Source organism: Apteryx mantelli, chromosome Z (assembly GCF_036417845.1).
Source record: "Apteryx mantelli isolate bAptMan1 chromosome Z, bAptMan1.hap1, whole genome shotgun sequence".
Lineage (NCBI taxonomy): Eukaryota > Metazoa > Chordata > Aves > Apterygiformes > Apterygidae > Apteryx > Apteryx mantelli.
Window position 1 is genome coordinate 22,699,771 of NC_090020.1, and position 12,956 is coordinate 22,712,726.

The 12,956-nt window shown below is 35.5% G+C and overlaps 1 protein-coding gene across 8 annotated transcripts in view; it reads left to right on the plus strand.

Moving 5' to 3' along the window:
• The window catches only part of CCDC171 (coiled-coil domain containing 171), a 155,842-nt gene that overhangs the window by 43,711 nt on the left and 99,175 nt on the right, over nucleotides 1-12,956 (plus strand). For all 8 annotated transcript variants that reach the window (XM_067315429.1, XM_067315424.1, XM_067315425.1 and 5 more), the window contains 3 exons: nucleotides 4,632-4,734; nucleotides 9,584-9,690; nucleotides 12,501-12,590. In XM_067315429.1, the coding sequence (XP_067171530.1) occupies nucleotides 4,632-4,734; nucleotides 9,584-9,690; nucleotides 12,501-12,590 (300 nt within the window). The remainder of the gene's footprint in view (nucleotides 1-4,631; nucleotides 4,735-9,583; nucleotides 9,691-12,500; nucleotides 12,591-12,956) is intronic.

Here is a 12,956-nt window from a genome sequence, read left to right on the forward strand (position 1 = left end):
ATTTGGGGAACTTGCCAATTCACTATAAAATGTATTAGGAAATTGCAGTCATTATGAATAGTGTATTTTAGTGTAAATGTCTTTAATTTGGATGCATTGTGTTTTCATTTCCTCCTCCTTGTAGAGATACTATCAGGAGTAGTATAATTAGTGTGTAGTAGTGTAAGGGATTACATTCGAGGCTTGTCTGTCTTTGCCTGGTGGCATATCGGTCTCTTTCTCTCACAGGTGTGCATGAACGTAATGTACGCATACTGTGTATGTTTAGACAGCCTTCTATATTATTACAAGTTGAAAGTCAGGACTTAACGTGTTTGTGAATGTAGTTCCTGTACATTTGCAATAGCCATTATAATATATTTAATGTAAAAGCCATTATGAATAACACTGTCTTAAGTATTGATTGAACAGAAAATAAAACACCCTAAAGATTATGATTTTGCTGTACAAATTCTAAGGAACAGAATCTGCTACTCAAAGGCAGAGATGTGAATCTAATGTAGATAATTTAGTGTGTACAGAGATTTTTGTTTCAACAGTTAAAAATCAAGAGGCAGTCTGTGTTAATTGAGTGCTAATGGTTGTTAAATATTTTGTTAGCTTGATTCTTGTTTTGCTTTCTTTAACTTCATGGCAGAGTATTCCTAATACCCAGATAATAGTTCCATTTTTGTTGCAATTTAGGGAGAACTTTCAGTCTATAAAATAGACTGAAATAAGTAAATAAAACCCATTGATATCAAGCATATGCTTAAATGATCTTTTAAAAAGAAACCAATTTCATCATTTGCTCTGAAAGTGAAGATGTCAGTCAAACCCTGATGTCCCAGCATTTGAAGATAGGCATCTAAAAAAAATGTTTTAAAATTGCCAGGTTTTGATTATTTTTTGGGGGGGGAGGGGGGCGCTTAAAAACAAAACCAAAGAAAAGCTTCACAAAATTGTCTTGCACAAAAAGTTTGTTACAGTCCTCTTTAGGGGACTAGAATAGTTCCAAATAAAACGTGAGCATTTTTGAGGAATTTTATTTCAGGTGATTAAGACTGAAAGACTAAATTTCTTAAGAAATTTTATTTAATTTACCTGTGGCTGGACACTTTTTCAAGGCACTTCTACAGACTTCTGAAATTTCTAGCTATTGTAAGAAAATAAACTGGATGAAGTATTTAGTAGTTGGATAACTTAAGCAAAAAGAAATAATAGACTGAGGAGGGAGTTTGATAGTGGGGAGTTGGTTTTCTTTTTATCATTCATGCTTGGCTGCTTAATGTTTGTGCCACTTTTCTGTTATACAGAACATCTTTCAAGTAAAATGTATTTTTTGTCGACTGTGGAACAGCTTTTTGGAGCTTATTTTTATAAATGCTCTGCTTTGTTTCCTTAAATATCATGCATGGTAAACATTCTGGCACTTTTGTAAAGCACTTATTCAAGCAGTAGCTGAGCATACTGTTTTTTGGTGGCTTTGTGGGTAGTTCTAACTTTGGCACTTTCTCTGGCATCTCAACACAGGGCTTGTACTACAAACCGAGTAAGTGAATTAGTCCAAGTGCAAAGAGAGTCACAGAAAAACAAACAGGAAAAACCCTGTAATTGTTTCCAACAGGGCAGGCAATGCTCCTGGGAAGATCCCTCTTGGAACTTTAGACTGCAAGACTAAACCCAGGTTCACTGATTTAGGAGGGTGGTTCACATCCATGCAGGCTTCCTGCTACCTTCACATTCTCCAAGCTCATGAATGGTCCATCCCAAAGAGGACAGCCATGGAAATCAAGCAAAGTCAGCAAAGAAGCTTGCTTTACAAGTGTACCTTCACTCCTCTCTGCTAGAATGAGCCGGTAAACATACTCCCCTTAAGTAAAGGCTTTAGATCTCTGTCACCCTATTTCCCTTTTGAAGCTGTCTGGAGAACACTCCCACAAGTAAATTCCCAGTAGTTCTACAGGAACGGCGTCCCCTAATACAATTGGAAAGTTGGGCAGGAGTACCAGAGGGTAGGTAATCTCACCTCCTGGAATAGCTGAATCTGAAAGAAGACGGTTGATTATGTTTGACTTCTACACTCCTGTGGAATCCATTTCCCTTTTGAAAGTATAGAGTAGTTATCAATAGCGTCTGTTCAGCCTGAAGAAAAGAAAGCTGAGGGAGATCTGACTACTGCCATCAACTAGCAAATGAGTGCTTATGGAGATGACAGAACCACACCCTCCTTAGAAGTGCACAGCAAAAGGATGAGAGGAAACGCACAAATTTTGGAAAGGGAGATTCTAGTTAGCTATATGGGGAAAAAAGATCACACTGAGGATGGTGAGATATTGGAACAGGTTGCCTGGAGGGATTGTAGAATTTGTGTCCCTGAAGATACTAAAAATTGACTGCACAAGGCCCTGAGCAACCTAACCTGACTTTAGGGTTGACTGTGCTTTGGGTGGGGAGTGGGACCAGATGACTTCCAGAGATTCTGTCAGCTTAAATTATTCTGTGATTCTATGACATTATACATTCTTATTAAATACCTCTCAGTGAGATGCAGGAAATCAGTTTTTATGTTTAGACCCTTTTGGATTCATACCTATGCTTAGATTTCCAACATTGTAGCTTACACAGTTTTTCTTAAATTTGTAATAACAGGAGAGATTGATTCAAAACAGGAGTTAGAAAGGAAGGATACTAAATTGTTTGCAGCTAAAGTATAGAAGAACTGGCTAGTCAAAGGAATTTCCTTTTGATCTTTGATACTGTGGAGAAAGACTGAAATTGGCTTAGAGAATGTAGATGCAGCCAGCAAATAGAGCACAGAGAAGTGGTAAAGACTAAATAAACTGTAATATACTGACTTAGTGGTGGTAAATTAACTAAACTGAATGAAAAAACTTGGATGGGGAGATAGAAGAATTCTCATGTTTGATCTTTCCATGGGAAAAGATTTTTCTGGGAAGATTTAGTCTGACCTTGTTTGTACTGGAGTGTTTAAAAAAATTATATTAAAAAAGAGAGTATTTATTTTATTGTGATACTGATCATGTTGTTACACTTTCTTATTTGTAATATGTGCAGTCTTTGAGATGATATCAGTACATTAGGGCAAATGATTTTAATGTATTTGTGTCATACAAAATGTTATCTGGAATTCAGGAAATACAAGCTCTATTTATATAGAGAATGCTATATAGAGAAAAAATAAAATTATTTATTTTTGGATATATACAGAAATACTTCATAAAGAATGTTGAAACTGTAGTGGAAATTCTCACACAAGGAAAGGCGTGTAAATGCTACAGGGGACCTAACACTGAAATACGCATATGAATAATATATTAGTTGATATACAGTACATATAATTAAAATTGAAAGAGTAAAGCAAATTTATAAAATATTTAAACTGAATAGTGAAGAACACTGCAGAGAATTAGCTTGCCAGTTATATGCTACCAGTATCTAGCAGTTTTCTCGGGGAGGATGTTTCCTACGCTTGAGAAATTGACCAGATCCTACATATGCAATGAAACATAGTTGAAGCAATAGTTTATAGGTATTATAGAAAACAGAGCAGGATTCTTCCCAGTGCGAAGAGGGTAAACTTCCATAATAAAATAAAAGTGGCAATGATTGAAATAGGTGTTATAATTTAGAATAAAAATAAACTGAGTAATTAAGAAGAGTAATGAGGCATCTTTAAACATAAGAAAATTATGAAGAGATAGTTAAATCTAGTTTCCTCTTGACCTTTGCTTTTTTTCTTGCAACTGTCCAGATGTATCACTTTTCCTCAGTGGGCTGCTAAAATTATAGGTTTCTTTGAAAAGTGGAACCTACATATATCCCTCCACAGAAGTACAATAGGAACTTCGTTCTGCCTGGAGTCATGGATGTATCTGTAATATAAGTCTGTGAAATCTTCAAGTTTTAGTATCAGATGTAAATTGAAGTTTGATACAATGTTTTTATTTCAGTGATAAATCTCTGCTATAAAGCCTTTCTGCCTTCAGAATAAAACCAGTGTCTTCTTTGGACAATAGGCTGCACTCAGTGAAGTTCTTACTTTAAGAAAATCCAGTTCTAGGAGCTGGAGGACTCTGCTGCTTCATATTCCATCTATCAGGAGAAGTTTTTGAGACTGGAGAAATTGCTACCAAGCATGGAAGACATTAACAATTGAAGTAGGCAGGTTTGCAATGAGAGTAGGTGTGGGATTTGACTGAGTGCCAAATCATGGATTTCCAGCCTGTCTGCCAGTAGTTTGGTGTCTTTCTGGATGCCCTTGTAGGGCGTAACAATAGATTTCATTGCTTGCATAAATAGGCAGCAATTAATTAGCATTTGTGATGATATTTTTAAAGCAGAAAATTAAGACTGGATTTTAAAATGACCAAAAATGTTGTTTATTTTGACTACCGGAAGCCTTTAATTCTGTTTTAAATGTGTTTCAGGGTTCCATGAAATCTTGCATTACTTATTTGTGATGTTTTGTTAGCTATCTTGATTCAGGAAAAAGGGCTGATAAGAAACATAGCAGGAATTATTTAAAGGAGAACAAAAATATCACTATGATCTGTATTTCTTCTGTTTACTATTTTAATGGGTTTCTTTTTTCCCCTTCTTGTCTTGTCTGTATCTCCTGTCAAATAAAGGCCAAGAAACACCAGGCCTTTCTAACAGAGACGTGTGAAAACAACATGAGAGAGCTGGAGTTACTCTTGGACAGCTTTGCTATGTCAGGGCAGCGGACAGCAGGTTAGTTGAAGGTATAAAATGACAGATGCATCTGTCAATGTTCCAAAGTCACTACATTGTGGGAATTCTGCAGATGCCTCTTGCATTCCCTCTTCTCAACATGCTTTGATTTGATGACATGATAAGAGCAGTTCTCACAGCAGTCAAATGGCCTTGCTAGCTGAGAAGGGGTGACGGAATGTGGACCTGCTGTTGTCAGCCCAGAGCTTGATTTACAAATGCCGGGGTCTATATGATCGGTCAGAAAAGGGCTCACTTGCTGTGCTCTAAATCCAACTGAGAAAAAAGTCCTTACAGTATACCTGCAAAGGGAACAGATGTTTTGCCTGAACTGAGCCAAATTCTGAGGCAACCTTCAGCAACTTAAAGGTCATATATTCAAAAAGGTTGTGTAGGACACATGATATAACACACTACTTTTTACTGTTGTCTGTGAAATAGTATTTTATTGCATTCATTTGATCTAAAACCGTATAAATATTTCTCTGCTCACAAATAAAACGTAAGTTAGTGGTTGTCACTCTGTCTAGCTTTATGTATAATTATTGTATCAAACTCAACAAACTGCTGTATGCTTAAACATTTGAGATGTTGACTAACATAAATGGACTGAATTTTAACAGAAAAGCTAGTAATTTTTTTCAAGGTGAAGGTAAAATATTTTCCATTTAAAATCTTAATTTAAAACTGCATAAAAGTTTTCTACATAGTTCCTGTTAGAAAATCACAGACTAGATACAGAATGCTTCCAACTTACAGAGCAAATAAACTGGAAAAAAGGCAGCCTATTTTGCCTGCTCTGTAAAGCAGGTAAAAAATTTCTTAAAGAGCAAACACATTTATTTTATGTAGGCTGTGATAATACGTTTCGACTGTTTCTGTTTAAACACAGTAAACATAAATGGATGCTATAACACCTCTTAATGGAGATATACATATATATTTTAAGATATCTTTGGGGCCTGGTAATGTAATGAGTAAAGGAACTTCCTAGGTTTCCAGTTCACCATAAAAGCCTAGGCTTCAGTTTAAATCTGGGATGCATTGACTTCCTCACCTGGGCTATATAAATTTTTGTTTAGGAACTGGTATCAGTTTTGTTCTGTAATTATAGATGTAACTCCTGTAAGTAATACTTGTAGGTTTACTGAAGACACCTCAGCTCTTTCAAGCTGTATGTTTTCCTCAATCTTGCAAAGTTCCCCATGCCCAGAGGGGCTTCTGCAAGTCTGGAGGGAGCAGGATACTGCTGCCAAAGTGCAGTTCCAAAGCAATAATTGTCTTTTGGGTAGGTTTTCTGTTCTCCTTAGTGGTAAGCCTTTCAGAGAATAGTTTTGAGCTGTTCCTATCTTACTAGGGATTCAGTAACTTGTGTGTTAATTTGCTTTGTTATTTAAAGTAAACTTTGAAAGAACTTATTTAAATAAATCTTTTTTTAAGCTTCAGAGACTCTGTAGTAGCTCAGTTGAGGCGGAAGGTCAAACTTACCTGTCATGTGAATTGAGTCTTCAAAGCTAATGTTAAAGTAGACATTGACTAAAACGTTTGTTCTGCATGTTCACTGCGCTTCTAAGTGTGAAACTTAATTTTTTTAGGCTATTGTCTTACTGTGTTGTACTTACAGACTTGTTATGTAATTTAACTTTTCATGTTTACTGAAATGGGTAATATTTGAAGTAGGAAAATCTAGGAGCAAATAAAAATCAGACTTTTAATAAATTTTCATAGTCTAACTACCAGGAGAGGGGAGTTGGCCTGACACGAACCACAGTTGGCTGGGCAGTCATTCCTTCTTGTTTTAATATTTTTAGTTTTTATCTAAAATGGTTGAAAGATCTCACTCAGTATTAAAGGTCCTGTCTCTTCATTTAAGGGATAGTTCCTATACTTTTGGGGCCATATAGAAAAAAAAGATAAGCCTTTATGTTTGTAAAATTAACAAATACACATATTTAACAATTTTTTTTTTCAATACCCCTTCCAAAATAAGCTCAAACCTATATCTTTTCCCTTTTCAAGTGACCTTTAAAAAATGTTCCTCAGCATTGTTGTTCTTATTGGGCAATAGGCATGATGTTCAGTTTGTCATATTTTGTAGTTATTCAGCCACAAAGTTTGTGCTCAAGATTAGTCTTCATTTAAGGTAAAATGTTTTTGTGATTGCAGAAACATGAAAAAAGTGAATTGAATATAAATTGATAGTGTTATCCTCTTGAACCTGGCACTTCCCTGAAATTTGGCTCAAAAACTCACTTGAGTGATACTGACAAAATGTGCCATTTATTTATTTATTTATTTATTTATTGTTTCTCATTGCTAAAGTTTGACCTAGCAAGACGGCACTGTTTGGATTATCTTGCATGTCTCTTGCATTGTAGTTTGGAAATGAATGGCAGTTGGCCAGAATTAGAGCAATAGTCTTAGCTGAAAACAACTTCAGCTAGTCCAGGAAGGTAGAATCTGGTATTTTTGTTGGCAAACTGGGCTGTCTAGAAAATAGTGTTGCAGTCAAGGCAACAAATACCAGGATGGTACGTTTACTGGCAAGAGCCTGTTCTTGGCAAACTTGACCTAAATAAAGATAGTTCAGAGTCATGTTTCAGGAACAGCATTGCAGTTTGGGGCTTCAGAAATGAAGATGTATTATTTGACTTAATGAAAAAGGTGGGGTGGAAGGCAACCCTTCAATTTCCTTGAGGTATTATTTTAAACTGAGTTACAGCTGTGAGTTATAGCTTCTTCAGAGGTACAAGAAGTAAGAAAGAAAAGTATTTTGTTTCTTTGCAATAAAATGGCTGCAAAATGTTCTTACATTGGGTAATAGATAAGTCACTAATGTTTTTGAGAATACAGGGCTGGAGTCCTGTGCATATATAACTTTAGCTATGCTTAAGTGATAAAATCAATAGTATTGTAAGATCCTACAAATCTGTTTCTTAAATCTAAATAAAATCTAACCTTTTCACACAGGGTCAAATTCAAACAACTTATCTCAGGTTGTTTTTAGGTGTAATATATTGCTAAATTGGACAGCTCTAGCACTCACAGGTTTGGTTTGGGGCACTGGACTTCCATTAAGGAGAAGATTCTGCTACTCCCTAACTCTTGCAGGCCTTTAGATCCTGTCGTAAATACCTCTCAACCAGAGTACCTCAGATGACAGAGCAAAATTTCTATCCTTAGGGTGTGCATTCTTTTTAAATTGATGTGCATGTTGTACAGCAATTTTGCTCCTGTAACTGAAAACAATCTTACAAACCCACATTGGTTTGACTAAGTGCGACTTTGATGCTAACAGCTGACTGAGTCAAAGTGAAAAGCTCATATTCAATACTAAATAGTATTCAGCCATATTCTGTGCTTTCTGGTATTATCAAAATAGCTGGGAAAGAAGAGGGTAGTTAATTTAAAACTTAAATTTTCAGAATGGCTGTTGGCAATACTTTCTGATTTGCACACATACATAAGTTTTCTATTGACTGTTGTTGGTGCCCCTTATGGGTAGCCTATAGAACGGTCCTATCATTTATGTATAATGCTTTGAATAGAATATCATGCTTATTAGATAACACTAACCATAAAATTCTTAAAACAGCCAGCTTGCAAGTTCATAAGGGCATCTGTTCTAGCTGACAAAATTTTATGGGTGACCATGTCTGCCCAATGAAAAAGCTTAGAGTTCAATATCTGGTTTGACTTTATGAGACAGCCTAGGTAAACAGCTTTGAGACACTGGCCTTTCAGAGGTGGTAAACACCTGTACACACATTTAGTTCTACTGGGAGCTATGATTGCTTAGCATCCCTGGAAAGCAGATGCCTGTGATTTCGCGCTTCTTTTGTAAAATAAACCTGGTGTGAGGGTTGATAAAGTTAGTTCTGTTTATAAAGTTTATTAAAGACTTGAGGAAAAGGTGATAATGATCATCTGTTACAAAATAAGTCTATAAATGTTGCATAGTTCTATAAACAATACTGAGGAGAAAAAATCTGTCAATAACCTGCTATTTTGTTCTAACGCCAGAAAAACTGAAGAGGTTGTTCTTAGAAATTTAATATCAGCTGACATCTTGTGACCTCTTGATCAATATAGTATTGTTTTGCTTTCTTAGCACATTGTACTACTGGCTCTGGAATGCTCAAACTTATGTTCATATGTCCCTAATTAAGGCAACTAGATCAGAAGTCTCGACTAAAGGTTTAATAAATAAGTGTAGTGCGTATATAATGGATATATCAGCTTTAAGATTTATAATTGAAACATTATGTAGGACTCTGCAGACAGATAATAATTTTTTTTTATTATTTCCTTTGGAGTGAAATTCAAGATCATTTGAAGGGTTTTTAAGATCTCTCCAAGCATAACATAGTCATGTGATCTTTGGCTCAGTAAAGTTCTGAGTAAATGAAGTACTACATTATAATACGCACGCTTAGTCACAACAGCAAAATAATGGCAGGAAAAATGTAACATACTTAACTTTTAGGAAGCATGTTTTTCAAAGTGCATTTCTGTGTAGTTTTAATGTTGAATGATCTGACTGAATGACACAGACTTGACCACAGTTGAAATTATATACAAGACTGCATACTGAATACATTAGGTAGCAATGTAATCCAGAATTTGCAGTTCTGTATCTTGTATTAAAGCTTTTATACAAATGTCTATCAGCTGTATTTGTTATGAAAGTACGGCTGTTCAGCTGCATACCTTGTGGAAAACAAGGATGCTCTTCAATGTTCTGTATTGTCACTGTAGCCCTCCCTGATTTTAATACCTTCCCTCCAGTGTGAGTAGTTTTCTCTCTGTGGCTTTAAGGGCTTAGTTTTCATTCTGTATTTTTCTTCAGGCACTTGTAAGGACAAAGATAAACCTCCAAGCCCCTCTGTTGTTCTTGAGACTTTGAGGTGTACCTTGACAGATTACCAGAACAAGCTGGAAGATACATCTAATGAGGTAACACTTGCACTGTTTGGCTCTGTATGTATTGCCTTCAGCCTGCAGCAGTACATATTCTTTGCTTATAACAAAGGTCAGAAGAGTGGGAATGCTGAGCTGACAGCTTTGCATATACCAAAAGAAATAATCTCTGTCACTACTCTTTCTCTAAGCTTGCCCTACAGTAATGTTTCATTTATATTGAGAAGGGCAGATTGGTGTTTCATTTGTTGTTTTAATCTGTTGGGCTTATTATTTTCAGTAAACATTAATGAAAATGAGTCTTCTCTATCTAAGAATTTCAGTTAAGGATGATTATGTAAGAGTTTGATGTGCAATGTGTACTACAATAGTATTAAATACATAACACTTGAACCTGAACAGTCATTTGTATCACATATGTAAACATTCTTGCCCATGTGCATTTAAAAAGCAGCGTAATTTTCTGAGATCAGGCTGTTTATTTGATGAAATGTTTAATTTTTTTGTGCTATTTTGAGGTCTTTTCAGTAAAATAGTGTCTTGGCAATACTTTCTTCAAGATAACTAAGACAATAGTAGAAATATTTCAATTTTGGAAGTCCTCCCCTCAAAAAAACCCCTAATGTTTGTCATGCAGTCCTAGTAAACTTCTAGTTCACTGACTGGAAAGTCACAATCTTGCATTTATTTTCTCATTTGTATTGCTAATGTGATTCAGTTAATCCTCTTGAGTTTAAATGTTTTATGAATTTGTGGCTTTAAAGACTGTAGAAAGACGCTAAATACACTCTGTTAAAGCTTTTCTGTACAGAATCGCAATTAGTTTATTGCTGGATAAAATTGGCAAATACAGGAGAACAAGGTATAGCAAGATTATAAAAATGCCAGCACTGGTATATTTTCATTTCGAGGTTTTGTCTTTTGTTTTGACAAATGCACAGTCTAGCTAGTCACTCACAACATTAAAAAATGCATTAGCTTTGCCGCTTTTATTGGAAAAAGAATGATCTCCCACAAGACCTTTGAGATTATTCTAAGGGGCACAAAAATAAGTGACCATGGAAACAATTATACTTTTGTAAACAGCAAGCACTGTTAGGTCTCTCCCAGTGAGATAAGAGAACCAATGTGTATAGTAGTTATGAAACTCTTCTGAGACCCAAGTCTGGAAGCTGCAGAGTAACTAGGAACATACTACCCACAGCGAATTGTTATTTGGGAGGAGGAATGTCACATGATCCTCAGCCCAGTTGAAAAGTCGACTCAGCAGGCTTTGGCTTAGCGATGTGCTTTGTTGTGAAACTGTGCCAGAGACAGCAGTGGGGAGACCAAGGGGGTGGCTGCTAAGAAAGCAAAGAGAGTATTCTGACAGAAAGAAGAATGAACTGTCAAGGAAAATAAATCACAAGCAGAGCAGGACCAACTGATGACCTGCCACAAGACTTCCCAGTAGGACTGCATGTGACTGACCCTGAAGTTGTCATACAGAGCCAGAGATACACTGAGTACCTTCACAGTGCACAGAAAGGGCAGCGCTCTGTCCTTCTTGATTCCCTTCGCCCCCATAGGTACCACTGCTTCAGGCTTTTTATACATTAGATATGTTTTGTAATAAAACTGTTTTTAGAAAAATACAGTAAAAGGGACTATGAAGGGCACTGTGCAATTAAAATAGGATGTTGTAATACACAACAATAAGGGTTTAGTTTTGAGTAATTCTATAATGGTTATTTTGTACAGAAATTTCCAACAAGGCACCACATATTGATGGAGTTATTTTATATATATATATATATATATATATATACACACACCTGTATGTATACATGAAATATGCTGGTGAGCCTGTCATGTGTCACCTTTAAATTAGTGTTAAACATTAAGCGATTTGTTTTGCTTGTGTGACTGAAGGTATATGAGTGTTTTGTTTTTGATAGAGAATTAACTTTCACTTTTCCATACAGTGTAGAGACTAGAGTATGTTTGGGGAAGAGAAAGAAAGCTAGTAAAATAAAAAGAACCTTTGAAATGTTTCAGTTGCATTGCATAATTCACCACAAATATTTCTAAGGCTGCTCAGGTCTCCTGATCAAGATCAAACAAAAATATAATTTGCAAAGTAATCTGTAAATTTGTAAATGAGATATGTTACTTCTGATTCCTTCCTGAATGCTGAAGGGCTGGTAGTAACCTGCGCTATGTCTCTATTTGATGCCTTCTTTCAGACATAGTTGTTGCTAAGCTTACCATAAAGTAACTGGAGACATAGTGATGTGACACAGAAATAAATGACAATGGAAACAACTTATCTTTTTTTAGAAGTGAAAAGTGAAGCTAGTACACGTTGTGGTCATGAGCTATCTTGAAGGTGGTTGCTTTTAATGCCCCAAATAGTCACCATGCCTTTCTTAGGGGACATTGCAGCTACTTAGGGATATGTGAATACTATCCCCCATTTATTTAAAAAATAGAGACTACTTTTAGTCAGGCACTTTTTGCGAAGAGCCACTGACTTCAAAAGCTTGTTTTCTTAAAACACTTCTCAAATCATAATCTGGATTTATTAGATTTTATAGCATATTTCAAAGTGCTCTTTTTTGTCAGACATTTTGAGAGCGGATGGGAAAGTAGGCTGAGTTTAAGACTTTAGCAACTGCTATTTTATCTTTAATCATTATAAGTTATGTAGTGCTTCTTTAATGGTACATTAATCAGACTGTATAAAGGTTGTCAAAGGAATTTGAGATTTTTTTTTTTACACTTTTATATACAAAGTTTGTGCTTGAATAGTCAAGTGATTATGTATCTTTTTGGTAACAGCATGTTTGCTCTCCATCCTTTCACAGCTTGGGAAAATCAAGGCTTTGTATGAGAAGATGTCAACAGAGCTTGAGGTATCCAAAGAGAAAATATGTTCTCTAAGTCAAGACCTTAAGGTATGGGTTTATGAAATTAATATAGAAACAGAAAGCTCTACAAAAAGTATCTTCCTGGATATATGTTATTTTTGTTTTTTCAGAGTAAGTCTCTATATCATTGCATTCTGTTAAACAGCTTATTTAAGCTGCAGGCTTGTGTGAAGTCGTGTTGCCATATCATGGTTACAACCTATCTAAATCTACATAACTGAGTATTTCAATAATTGCACTTATGAAATAATAATTTGAAGTCCATTGTCATTTTGCAAAGTATTGTTTTATATTGAAATCAGCCTCAAGAATTTTTTTCTCTTAACTAACTGTGCGTATCTTTTTTCTCAAGAAAACTAAAAATGAGAAATGCATATAATTTCTTCTGTTCAT